Below are 14331 nucleotides of genomic sequence, written 5' to 3'. Positions count from 1 at the left end.
GAGGGAGGGAGACAGGCACGCCTGTGGGTTGTGGCAGGAGTGGATGGGGCAGGATTCTCAATTTGGTTTAGGACATGCTGGGTTTGAAGTGCCTGCAGGATAGTCCTGTACCATTTATGATGGAAATTCCTTAGGGGAAAGCATGTAGCCAACACCCAATAAATGCCCACTGAATTGAAAAGAATTCTTTTTCCACATGTGGATTTTCTCTCTCTTTTTTAATTTTTTATTGTTATGTTAATCACCATATATTACATCATTAGTTTTTGATGTAGTGTTCCATGATTCATTGTTTGTGCATAACACCCAGTGCTCCACGCAGAACGTGCCCTCTTTAATACCCATCACCAGGCTAACCCATCCCCCTACCCTCCTCCCCTCTAGAACCCTCAGTTTGTTTTTCAGAGTCCATCGTCTCTCATGGTTCGTCTCCCCCTCTGACTTACTCCCCTTCATTCTTCCCCTCCTGCTATCTTCTTCTTTTTTCTTTTTTTCTTAACATATCTTGCATTATTTGTTTCAGAAGTACAGATCTGTGATTCAACAGTCTTGCCCAATTCACAGCGCTCGCCATAGCACCTACCCTACCCAATGTCTATCACCCAGCCACCCCATCCCTCCCACCACCCCCACCACTCCAGCAACCCTCAGTTTGTTTCCCGAGATTAAGAATTCGTCATATCAGTGAGGTCATATGACACATGTCTTTCTCTGATTGACTTATTTCACTCAGCATAACACCCTCCAGTTCCATCCACGTCGTTGCAAATGGCAAGATCTCATTCCTTTTGATGGCTGCATTATATCCCATTGTGTATATAGACCACAGCTTCTTTATCCATTCATCTGTCGATGGACATCTTGGCTCTTTCCACAGTTTGGCTATTGTGGACATTGCTGCTATAAACATTGGGGTGCACGCACCCCTTCGGGCCCCTACATTTGTATCTTTGGGGTAATCACCCAGTAGTGCAATGGCTGGGTCGTAGGGTAGCTCTATTTTCAACTGTTTGAGGAACCTCCATACTGTTTTCCAGAGAGGTTGCACCAGCTTGCATTCCCACCAACAGTGTAGGAGGGTTCCCCTTTCTCCGCATCCCCGCCAACATCTGTCGTTTCCTGACTTGTTCATTTTAGCCATTCTGACGGGTGTGAGGTGGTATCTCCTTGAGGTTTTGATTTGGATTTCCCTGATGCCGAGCGATGTTGAGCACTTTTTCATGTGCCTGTTGGCCATTTGGATGTCTTCTTTGGAAAAATGTCTGTTCGTGTCTTCTGCCCATTTCTTGATTGGATTATTTGTTCTTTGGGTGTTGAGTTTGGTAAGTTCTTTATAGATTTTGGATACTAGCCCTTTATCTGATATGTCATTTGCAAATATTTTCTCCCATGCTGTCGGTTGTCTTTTGGTTTTGTGGACTGTTTCTTTTGCTGTGCAAAAGCTTTTTATCTTGATGAAATCCCAATAGTTCATTTTTGCCCTTGCTTCCCTTGCCTTTGGCGATGTTTCTAGGAAGAAGTTGCTGTGGCTGAGGTCGAAGAGGTTGCTACCTGTGTTCTCCTTTAGGATTTTGATGGACTCCTGTCTCGCATTTAGGTCTTTCAACCATTTGGAGTCTAGTTTTGGCCCAAAAACAGACACGTAGATCAATGGAACAGAATCGAGAGCCCAGAAATGGACCCTCAACTCTATGGTCAACTAATCTTTGACAAAGCAGGAAAGAATGTCCAATGGCAAAAAGACAGTCTCTTCAACAAGTGGTGTTGGGAAAATTGGACAGCCACATGCAGAAGAATGAAACTGGACCATTTCCTTACACCACCCACATGTGGATTTTCTAATGGGGGCTTTCTTTAAAGGCCACTCACAAATTTATGAGCTCATGCAGACAAGAAAGTGTGGGATCTGGGGTACGTGCTCACACATCTAGAATACATACTCGTTAATACAGCTGTTGAGTCAGGAGTACATATGTGTATTAGAAAAACAAGTCCATCTGTAAAACGCTGCAAGATGCCTCCAGGTGTTCAGAATAGCTATTTAACATGAATATTTTATCAATGCCAGAGCAGACAGAGGGAAATTGTATCCATTATATCCCCATCACCATCACCTGTGGTTGAACGGACCTCTGACTGAAGAATCTAAATATGTTTAAAACATTTTTCACCTCCAATGAAACTAGCAAGTCCCAATTTATGTTGTTATTGCTCCTGCTAGATTCACGAAATATTTTGGAGGCAGTTGCATTTGGAAGTGTGGTTTGGCAAATTTTCATCCAAAGCATATGCTTTTATTTTATTTTTTAACTAGCAGTTCAAATGTGGGGAAGTTGACATTTTAGAGCAAGTGGTAGAATGTGTGTGTGTGGGGGGGGGTGTTGTTGTTTTACTTGTGTCTTATTTTTAAGTTCAACTTTTCAAATATAGGGATGGCTTAGGGTAACATATAGCAGGAAAGCAAGCCCATTTAAGAACATGGTCCACATTAAGAAAATGTGGACCAGGTCTGGCCGCTCTCTCTTTCCAGACTCTTCTGGGGGTCCTTTGAGCCCTTTCCCCTCTGCTCTAGCCCTTCTGGCCTTTGGCCGCGTTCTGCTTCTGTGCCTTCTCACTTGCTGTTCCCCAAGCCTGGAGCTCTTCCCACTCCTTGTCCCTCCACCTGGCTGAGTTCCACGTGGTCTTCTGATCTCAGCCTCATGGTCATTTCTTCCAGAAAGCGATGGTCTTCCGCTGAGTGGTCCGAGGGGTGGATCTTCTGAAAATTTTCTATAGATTCTGTCACTTCACCAACCACTGAGCACTCTAGGATGACAAAGTCCAAACGGAGGGTGGCAGTAATATTGTTAGTGAGCAGATTTCCATAGTGAAGAGGAAATAAAAAAGGAGTCCTAGGCATCCTGCTCATTTACTTATTAGACATAACTGTGGAGCAAGTACTCTAAACCAGATGCTGTGCTAAGCCCATTACCTAGATTACCCTAATTTTTACAATAACCATATATTTATTTAATAATTTTTTAATTTAATACTATTTTAAAAATTCCTTTGGACACCTGCTATGTGCCTGGTCTTTTTTTTTTTTAAGATTTTATTTATTTATTTGAGAGAGAGAGAATGAGAGATAGAGAGCACGAGAGGGAAGAGGGTCAGAGGGAGAAGCAGACTCCCCGCCGAGCAGGGAGCCCGATGCGGGACTCGATCCCGGGACTCCAGGATCATGACCTGAGCCAAAGGCAGTCGCTTAACCAACTGAGCCACCCAGGAGCCCTATGTGCCTGGTCTTGTGCTAGGTACCAGGGGACACACTAGCAAACCAGAGAGACATGATGCCTGCCCTCCTGGGACCCGTAGCCTCCTGGGGCAGACAGACATTGATGGGCTGATGGCAGTGAGTGAATGTGTAGTCAGAAGCTGAGACACAGACTCTGGATAGAAAGGGCAAGCTGTAGGCAATCCCCATAGCGAAGAGCCTGATGACATGGTGCTTAAGCTGAGAGTGGAAGGATGGATAGGGGCGGTCAACCAGGCACCAGAGGGGAGGGTTGGGGAGGGGCATTGCTAGGTGAAAAGTCCTCAGGTAAGCAATTATACCTGCAGATCCTGATAGGGCTTTTGTAGCAGAAGCAGAGGCACAAAGACATGAGGGTCCCTGAGGTCACATATGTCTTCCAGAGCCAAAACTGCTGGCCCTCCTGGGCCTTGGTAGCATTGGAAACTCCATCCTTTGACAAGGGGAAGCAAACATGGAATTGTTAAGGGGAAAGGGGATGTTTTAAAAGATCTTCCTGGCTGCAGACAGAGAATTCTGGAGTCCCCATTCAAATTGCAAATTCCTCTGATGAATCCTTCTTTACTCCATTGACTTCTCCGGACAAAGCCATTTCTTTTCCACCCTAAACACCCATAACGACAGAAATGATTGTCATATTCATTACCTTTGGAAATGTGTTCCTTCCTTCGTGCTAATCATTCAGAGGTTCTGATATTGGTCCTTCCATTGCAACGTTTCTTGTTAGATTGGCCATCCCCAAAACTCTGATAGATGACTTTCATCATTGGAGAAATTGATTCTGATATCGCTGGCAATCACTTCTAGGAAAGCAGGTAGGCATGGAGACTCTAGGAAACAGTGGCTTGCTCCCATTTCTCCCATTTGCAGACCAGCAGCCATTGAGAGACATGTGTGGCATAACTTACAAGAGCCGATCGGCTTCACTCCACCCTATGAATTCACCACCCATCCATCTTCCCCTTCGACCCTACTTTTCAAGTAAGCTCTGTCACGCCCGCTGCCATACCATGAGGTGAGCTCTGCAGGACTAATGGGCAATTTCCACATCACCCCATTGTCATTGTCATCGTACCTCTGTGCAGTGAGTCCACAGCAGATGACAGCTCCGCTGACATTTGGCCTCCAGAATATTGGGGAAATAGTAAATGAAGCGAGCTCTCATCAGTATCTCGGCTCTCGAGCCCCCTAAATTTGCTGCGGAAAGTTTGGTGTTTGTTGATTGTTTCTTCCTTAAGTAGGCAAACTTCAGCCCCAGGAGTTAATAAAGCAAATTTTAAATCTCACCCCAGGTACAGCAAAGCTGGCTGAACTGTGCGTTTGATTGCATACAAAATGTGAATGGAGGAGCACAGATTCCCTCCTCCTGACAACTCTCAGAACAATGAGATCAGCTTCAAGAATGGAATAAACTGGAGATTGATTTCTGCAGTTCCATTCATTTGCAGAAATTTGCAGACAATTAAGCTGTCCCCCTGCAGTATAGGTAGCTGATCCTTTTAGCCAGAGGCTGACTGAGATTTGCTCTCTATCCTCTGCATACGTAGAGTTGTGATTCTCCAAATACCCTTGAGTAAACAGGGCTAAGGAACTCTGTATGGACGCAGGCCTCCTTGTAAAGGTGGTCACCAGCTCAAGAGCTAAATGACTTTGGGTAAGTCTCTTACATCTTTGAGCCTTAGGCCAATGGGCATGGTGGTTCTACCTGTGAGTTGTTGGATGGAGTAAATGGGATACTGGTCCCACGTGCCTAGCATGGCGCCCGGCACATCCCTACCCCCATAAATGGCGGTATTTGCTACAGCAGACTTGGTGAGTCCAGCACAAGGATGCCAAATAAATCTTCGGATTAGAAAGATGGGAAAGGAACAGGCTATATGACCTTATGACTAGTGTTTGGAAAGCAAGCTTCAAACTCTCCAAAGGAATAATCTTCAGGATCCTTCAACCAGATGTGGAATTCAAACCCCAAAGCACGTGCACACCTTTGCATGAAACCAGTAAAGGCTTCTCACTGCTCGGGAGTACATCTGACCTTCCCACCTTGATCTACAACACCGTCCACACACAGGGCCGGGTTGACCATTGAGTCTCACGTGGCACTGCCCTCCCTTAAGTCCTTGCCTCATCAGAGAGGATGCTCCCGGCTTCTGCAGCGTTTCGCCTTGTTGAAATATCTCCCCTTAGCACACAGCTTTGCCCAGAACTTACAATAGTAGGAGATAGAACAAAGGAAGATGCTTGTGGCTTCTTCGTTAAGTTGGTACTATTTTACCCTCTCCTTTATTATTTGATACAAAAACAGGAACTGGGAGGGAGGGGAAGGCAGACCTGAGTTCTCTGGTCACTTCTGGCCCACGTGAGTATTGGCTAATGAAGATCCCCTGACAGCTGGCAAGACAGATCAACACTACTTTCTGGTCTAGGGTTTGGTGTGAAGGGAACAGAGAATTTGAGATTCTCTCAAATCTCACTGCTCTTGGGGTGGTCTCAGCTGGGTGTGGTGGGAGGGGACAGTGAGAACCAAAGCCTGGAGTGTGGTCCCAGTGATGGAGTGCCATGTGGCCCAAAGCCTTTCTGTTCTCCTTCATTTCTGGAGCGCCTTGCCCTTGCAGTGTCTACTCTGGGCACATTGCTTTGACGGATGTCATAGGTGGCTTCTCTGGGAATAAACCTTGTCACAGGACACCTGTGTGGAGGAGGTTCATCGGGAAGAGGTCTTGGCATCCTCACCTATGGGGGAGTGAGAACAGCAGGAGTCTCAGCCATCATGGGACCAGCAGGGACCCTGGACACCTGCACATAGTCCCACTGGAGGCCGGGGGCCTGGGCCCCTTACAGTCACTGGGTATTGGCTCTATCCCTTTCTCCTTCACAATCCTCACACCACAGAGGCGAGTCCATGAAAACGCTGTGGAAGCATATCGTGATTCCCTTTTCTGAAATGTCGGGAGAAGGCAGATGGGTACAGGCAGAAAGTAGATTCCTGGTAGCCTGTGACCGGGGCTTGGAATAGGGGAGTGGCTAAATGTGGGCACCAGCTCTCCTTCAGGATGATGGAAATGTTCTAAAATTAGATTGTGATGATGATTGCTCAACTCTGTAAATTTCCTGATCATCACCGCATTGCACGCTTAAGAACAGGTGAATTTGATGGTTCTTAAATTCTACCTCGAAAACACTTTGAAAATGCCGTGGGAAGTAGAGGACAGAGGGACTCCACTCTACCTCTCTCCAAACTGAACACTCGTACTTGCATTTTCGGAGGAACCTCTGTGCCCTGTGAAGGCAGGGCTGAGAAAAGGAAGAAATGTGACAAATGAGCATCCTCACGTTCCCTCTTGAAGTCTGTTCTCCACATAGCAGCCAACGTGTGAGTCTTTTTAATTGTAGGTGGGCTCCTGTCACCTTTCAGATTAAACCCCCAGCCCCCCAAGACTCACATCTCTCACAGAGTAAAAGCCAGAGTCCTCTCTGTGGGCTACACTCCTAGCCAGCCAGCATCCAAATTCCTTTCCCAGACCCCTGGCTGGTCCCCTCCCCATGCTCCTCCTGGTGCTCCTCCAGGTGCTCTGGCCAAGCGGACTGCCTCCCTCCTTCTGCCTGGAGGTCCCTCCTCCCCATGCGCACATGGCTCCCTCCGCCACCTTCCCAGGCGGCCCTTCCCCTGGCCTCCCTGGCAAAAACCTCAGCAGCCATCCACCCTGCACACCTTGCTTGTTTGTGCTCCAGGCCATTGCTCTGCTTGTGTCTCTCTCCCCGCACTAGAATGTGAGTTCCATGGGGCAGAGGTTTGTCTCCTGCACCATACTTTCCCAGATGCTTAGAATTACTCCTGGTAGAGAGGAAGGCTCCACAGGTAGTATTTGAAAACACGAATGAAGGAATGAATATGAATCCTGTCTTCCTCCCCTTTTCACATTCTTCACTTCTTTCCTCCTTCCTCCTTCCCCAGCCCCCGGCCCCTCTCCTGGCCACAGTTATTGGGATGCCCCCCCCCCTTATTTCCAGCATGCTCTTTTCACTGTGTGATGTGACACCCTCAGGGAGTGTGAAACTTGCTTCTAACACACTGCCAATTTCTCCTGAGATTGAGAAGCAGATAAGAAAGCAAATGGGATTGTAAAGCCAAACACCCTACAACAGAAAGACAAAAGGCTCCAGTGAGCCCGCAGGAGATGAGAGATGTTCTGGAAGGGGGATGATTCTCCTGTAATAAAGTCCTGCATGAGCGAGTCTCCCCGAGGACACGGTTCTGCCCCTTTGACTTGAGCAAGATTGGATGAGGCTGCTGCAGGCCTCCTTCTCTTCCAGCCTCAAAGATGCAGAAGATCATCGTCCAGCAACTGCAGGGCCGTAGGGAGGGCCCCATGGGAGGTACAAACCTGTGTGTGTGCCCCTGTAGCTGAGAAAACTGCCTCGGTTTGAAGCAGGAAGGTGTGTTGTGTGTGTTGTATGTGTCCTTGGGTTTAGGCTTGTCATGTGTGGCTGTTGCATATGTATTTCTTCATGAGTGTGTGTGTGTGTGTGTGTGTGTGTGTATACACGTGGTGTGCCTGAGCATTTGTGTCTGATGAGAATTTTGACATTAGTGTGCAGGTGTCTAGTGAATCTGGAAATCTTGAGGCGTCTGTGTGTCTATGTGTGTCTGTGTTAAGATCTGGCCTTATGCCACCAACAGCTGAATTACTCACTCGTAAAAGGGACTGAGTGGCTTGTCTTCATTTCCTCACATCCCTGTCCTGGTATTAATAAGACCCATCCTTCACTTTTGTGCTGTTCTTTGGAGAGCACAGAGCGCTTCCACGCACAACTTCTCATTTCATTCTGAGAACCAAGAGCATGGGCAGATGATCCCCCTTTACAGATGAGAAATTCCCCTTCACCCTCTCTCTGTCCTCAAGAAGAGCAGTTTCCATCCTCCCTGCTTGGGCTGACTGCTGCTGATCCACCCCCGTCCCATGCCCATGGGCACGCACCTTCATCCCTTGCCCCCTGTGCTCGCCCCACACCGCAGTCTCCCTCTGCGAGCCCTTTCCTCCTTGTGCCCAGCACACGTCCTGGCCTCCCCTCTAATAACTGACACGATAAACTTCTTTCCGTGTTTCCTTACCTTCTGCACCAAAGCCCTCGCTTCTCATTGATTCCTCTGACACCCAACCCTAGCACACTGTTAAGCTGCTCCTTCTAAAATCAATACCTATTCATTGTCAAGTCCAACAACCTCCTTATGGTATTCGGCTTTTTGGAGGGGATGTCTGCGTTGTGTGATACGGCCTTGCAACCCCTTCCTTCCTGACATTCTTACCTCTTCATCCTCCTGGCTTCCCCCTTTTTGCCACCTAACCTTTCAGTGGCTTTTACTGGCCTTTTAGAAACCCATCGAACGGTTGAGCCCCTCCCCTTTCCCTCTTGACATACTGTGGGTGGTGTCAGCTTCTCCTTTCTGTCCAGCTACCCTTGTACGTGGATGATTGTGACATCTCCCTCAGCCGTTGCTCCCTCCCGAAGACAGCTCTTTCTGTGCTCTCTAGAAATCTCTGTTGGATGCCCAACAGCCCCTCGAGTCTGCCAGTCTACAGCATGCAGCACCTGTGCCCAGAACTGCTGTTTTGTTCGTTTTGTTTTTTTCTCTTCGCCCACTGTCTTGGTAATGGCAACATCAGAAGTCAGGAAATCCTCACACAGCTACTCCTTTACCCCGATGTTCCATTCTTTCCCACGTGCTGTCTGTTCTCCTTCTATTAACAGCTCTTAGGTTGGTCGGATTCTTCATATTCCTTTGGCTTCTGTGTTCTTTCCTTGAGGTTCCCCCCCCCCCCGAGCCTGGTGCATTCAGAGGCTTCCCATCCTGGATTGACAGATACGAGCGCACACAGTCGGGCATAAACACGATTGCACAGCACACCTGTCTAGATCTGCACGAGGTGTATGATTGTCAGTCACATTAGATGCTCTGGCTCCTATGTGCTCCCCATCACACAGAAACACATGGCTTCAGAGCACACAAACCCTTTGGCACAGACCTGATCAAAGACACAGAAGCACGTATCAAGGTAGACATTTGTCAACAAACACATAGTTGTAGATTTACACATAAATCACAGCCAAAGACCAAAACAGAGCAACTGACATGAAAACACAGCCACTGGACAAATAGTTATTGGGGTCCCTGCCATTGTGAGGCAAAAAGTTGGGAGACACAGGAGGTCCCACCCCCCAGAATTCCTTCCCGCGCTCACCATGGAGGGCTCGCGGATGCACACGGAAGCATCTCTAAAATCAGCCATTCCCACCCTCTACCCTGCTCTCTTCTACACATGCTGTTTGCCAATCTGAGACTCAGAGCTGCCTGCTTCTTTTCTTAGGCACTTTAGACCCAAGAGCTGACACAGCTGTGCTGGTTGGTAAGCTTCTGGGATGCCGTGAGAGCTGGGGACGGGGACTGGCCACTGCAGGCTTGGCTCACTGGTAAGCGGGGAGGCCACCAGCTGTAGGAATGGGGACTCGGGAGCCTGACCCCCTAGGTCCCCATGAGGACAAAAATATCACCTATCCACAGACCTGCAAACACCAATAAGCCCTTTACTACAAACAATGGCAAGTTTTGTTACAACACGGTATGCTTTTTCATTACTTTAGAAACATTACACATGTTGTCATCATGAACTGAAGCCTACCTTTGCCGTGTCACAGAGCCAAATCACCAGCCCCTCATATTTGCATAGAACTTTACATCTTTTCGGAGTGCTTGCTGAGACGTTCTCTCATCTAAACCTCAAGATTTTTTTTATTATAAATGAGATTCATATGTTGTACATATTTTACATATTTTCTATTCCTTTGCCTTTCCCTCACAAACCAATAGAATCTTCACAGATGTTATGTACATTCTATGAATATAATCCACTGGGTTTTTCATTGTCCGATCATGGTCTGTTCCATTCTTTCTCTATGCTGTTTTTTGCCTGGTTGGGCTGTGTTATTTTGTTGGTGGTGGTGGTTGGATGGGTGGGTTTGTTGCTGTTTTAACCGTCGCTATTTTCACTCCATTACATATACAACACTCTAGTTTTCTGTCTTTACCTGAATAGAATTATTTGGTCTTCCCAGAAACCAAACAGTCTTTATTTGCACTCATACATTGACATGTTAAATGTTTTTCTTTTATGCTTACTATGGTTTATGTAAGATCAGAAGTGCCTAGTATGGTGTTCTGTGTTTCCCTACACATTTTCTCCTACGTATTCTCTCCACTAGCTAGGTGAATTGAGCAAGTCACAGGGCCTCTCTGAACCTGATATTCCTCATTAGTTGAGGAGGGACAAGATTTACTTGAGAAGTTAACTGCAAATATGAGAGTGGACACAAGTAATGTGCCCAGCACGTTGCCCAGGGCACACGTGAGAAATTGTTATTATTAGAGCAGTCTGTGGTGGTGATTGTGGAAGCAGTCAAATGTGGTAGTCGTGGTTAGAACATGCTCTTCAAGGCTGCATTACTGCTAACTTTCTAAGAGTGTCTCCTGATGATGGACCCAAATTCAACTTTGTCTTGCCGTTGAGCATTTAGGTTGTTTGCCATTTTTACCCTTAATAAATAATGTCTCGCTGAATACATTCCTGCATACAGTTTTATTCTTCTTTTGAATTTAGCATTTGAATGTGTTCCTGGGAGTGACATAGCTAAGTGAAGGGATATGTATGTTTGTAAGATTCCCAATAACTAAATATTGCCTGATTGCTTCCCACAAAGAGGACCATCAGATTACACTCCCACCAAAATCTAGAGAAAAATTACAGAAGCTTTCTTAGCCTTAGTTGATCTGGTTTCCTGTTTGACTTTTCTTATATAGATTTTCCTTTAAAACTATACACACAGCCACACACACATACATGCATGCATATACACACATACTTTTGTGGGGCATGGATCAGTGATGGGACTTAAATGTCATTTGCCACCTGATTTTGTTAGGAATCTGTTGTCCAAAGTTTGAGACGCTTACATTTGATGGTACATAACATGATTTCGGTTAGTAGGTAGCATTGACTGAGATTAGTTTATATACTGAAAGTGATATTCCCCTTTCAGTTCTCTTTTAGTCCTCTGATCAGATCGAGGGGAAAGTCTCAGCTTGGTGCTCACAACCCTTTAACGCCCCGCTACCCCTTTCTTATCTCCCTGTTAAAAAGATCTTAGGGGCGCCTGGGTGGCGCAGTCCGTTGAGTGTCAGATTCTCGGTTTCAACTCAGGTCCTGATCTCACGGTGGTGAGATCGAGCCCCACATCAGGCTCTGCACTCAGCATGGAGTCAGCTCCAGACTCTCTGGCCCTCCCCCACCTCTCTCAAATAAATAAATAAATGTTTAAAAAAAATTAGAAAAGGAAAAGAGGAGCTTATTTTTTCCCCTGAGTTTCTAGCTCAAATTGAATACCATCATTTGGTCTCCAGTATGTTTATTTTCATGTTTTCCTACTTTTTATGGAAAGCAGTACAGGTACTTCATTTAAATTATGATACAGAGTTTCCTTTTTTTGCACACATTTATGTCATTGAATAGGTAAATTACTGACAGGGCAGAAATCTTGACAGGGCTGTTCCAATAATTGAAGTTTGGAACAAATATATAGCATGGGTAGTGCATTCCAACAGGTGACCTACTAATAATAACAAATAGTCCTCGAGAAAACATTGACTAGGAGTCCCCATATGGCCTGATATAGTTTGGACCTTTGTGATTGCCCCTTCATCCCTATTCATTTTTGAGGTCCTTATGGACCTTGCAGTTGGCCATGAGGAGAGTCACTTTTACATCCAGTGGGTTCTGTGGGTTAGTGATCAGGTGAGTAATCTCCTCACTTTGCAGATTAAGAACGAGAACATACAAGTGCTGAAGGATGTATAAATCAAGACTGACGTTGTGAATAGAATGATTCAGAAGATGGGATTAAAGAGCTTAATGATAGTCATTGTGAATCACAATGTCAGCTTTGGTATGATTCTAACAATGTACTTGCTAACGCTAATGAGGTTTGATAGAATAAAATTAACAATGTCCAAACAGCTGTATGCTTTCACAACAAAGGAACCATATCTCAGAGCAGACTGATACATTCTTTCCACGAGGAACTTTTGTCAATTGATTTTGTTTTTTTCTCTTTCAGGATATATTTAAATTTGCAAGAACTTCTCCTGTCCCAAGACAAAAGAGGTCCATTGTGGTATCTCCCATTTTAATTCCAGAGAATCAGAGACAACCTTTCCCAAGAGATGTTGGCAAGGTAAGTCAGACAAGAGACAAATGACATAACAAAGCCATGTTTTTATTAAGAGGAGAGCATACACAAGGCAAGCTGACTTTGACTGCCTTGTGGCCACGTGAAATCGGTCTCTGTGCCTCTATGATAAGAAGCCATGATGGTTTTGCCAATAAAAGAATGACAAAAATCCATCAAACAACAAAAAAGTGTTTACAAAAAAGCAATAATAACCCCTTTGAATACCATGCTTTGGAGAGCTACATGGCAGATAACAATGCTAAAGTTATGTCTATAAGATGTCATTTGTTAAGAAATAGACTCATTGCTTTTAAGATCTCGTCCAGGCAACCAGCCGGATACTCTACTCTACTCTACTAGTATAGTAATGTGATGATACACGGCCTTTTTATTTAGATCCTGGTTTTCTTTTCCTTTTTTTATTTTTAAAGATTTGTTTATTTATTCAAGAGGGAGGGAGAGAGTGAGGGGGAGGGGCAGAGGGAGAGGGAGAGAGAGTCTTAAGCAGACTCCACGTGGAGCTCAGAGCCCAACGTGGGGCTTGATCTCATGACCCCAAGATCACAACCTGAGCCAAAACCAAGAGTCAGATGGCCCAAATGATTGCACCCCCCCCAGGCGCCCCTAGGTCCTAGGTTTCAAAGGTGTAAGTCCAGGGGCACCACAGGGTCAGCTCTCTAAAAACTAACCCAGATCAAAAGAACTAAATCATCATAACCAGACCCAGAAAACATTGTTGCATGAGTCAGGGCAATAACTTTTCCAGGAAAAAATATTTACTGTTAAATGGGCAGAAATACTGATGTGCCTGGTCAACACGTCCTCTTCCCCTAGAAAAGCCAACGGGGAGAATCAAATTTAAACCAGTTAGTATTTTTTGGTCATCACAGAATTTGAACAGTGGTGATTAGTTCAACAGATGACCTTAATGGCTGGTGCTATTGGACTATTTATTCGTTCATTACATAAATAAGGAGCATCTGTTATATGGCAGACTCCAAGACTGGGCCTGGGTGACTATTGGTATGAACAGCACAGAAGCCCCGATTGTGATAGACCTTGTATGGTAGTGGGGAGACAGATATTTTGATGAGTAAATAAACAAACAAGAAAATTGCAAAGGATAAGAAATTCCGTGAAGAGCAGAAGCAGCTCTTCAGAAAGAAAGTAAATGGCCAGACCAGGGAGTAGATTGACAGAAGTGTTCACACAAGTGGCTGGGAATGCTGGTTGGAGACCCTGGTGTTTGATTGGAGACTGGAAAGATGAGAAAGGGACATCTATGGGAAGATCTGGGGAGGCTGCGTTCTTAGCAGAAGTCACTGCATATGCAAAGGTCTGCAGGTGGGAAAGAGTGAGGCATAGCTGGGGAGGAAAACGTCTGGATGACTGCAATGAGGCAAGCAAGGAAGAGAGTGTTAAGAGCTGAAGTCAGAGAAGCTGGCCTGTCGTAGGGCCTCCAGAGACCATGGTGAGTGGGAATTTCATTGTGTCCACATTAGGAAACCACTGGAGGTTCACCCCATGTGTGTGCTGAAAGACCCCCAGGCAGCCTCATAGGGAATGATTTGTGGGAGCAGAGTGGTCAGGAGGAGTGGACACAGAAAGATCTGCCAAGAGGGGTGTTTTGGGGTGACCTGGGCCTGAAGTGAGGGTAACTTGCACTATTAGAAATCTATTCCTGTTGGAAATTAAAGGCATCAATAATCCAATGTCCTAGTAATCACCATATTTGTGACTTTAAACTACCACTGTGC

General features: G+C 45.8%; 1 protein-coding gene across 2 annotated transcripts in view; it reads left to right on the top strand.

Moving 5' to 3' along the window:
- CDH13 (cadherin 13) overlaps nt 1–14331 on the top strand; it is a 1022481-nt gene that overhangs the window by 430581 nt on the left and 577569 nt on the right. For both annotated transcript variants that reach the window (XM_027619214.2, XM_027619213.1), the window contains exon 4: nt 12461–12577. In XM_027619214.2, the coding sequence (XP_027475015.1) occupies nt 12461–12577 (117 nt within the window). The remainder of the gene's footprint in view (nt 1–12460; nt 12578–14331) is intronic.

This window comes from Zalophus californianus, chromosome 17 (assembly GCF_009762305.2).
Source record: "Zalophus californianus isolate mZalCal1 chromosome 17, mZalCal1.pri.v2, whole genome shotgun sequence".
NCBI classification, from domain to species: Eukaryota; Metazoa; Chordata; class Mammalia; order Carnivora; family Otariidae; genus Zalophus; species Zalophus californianus.
This window is presented reverse-complemented; position numbering and strand designations above follow the sequence as displayed.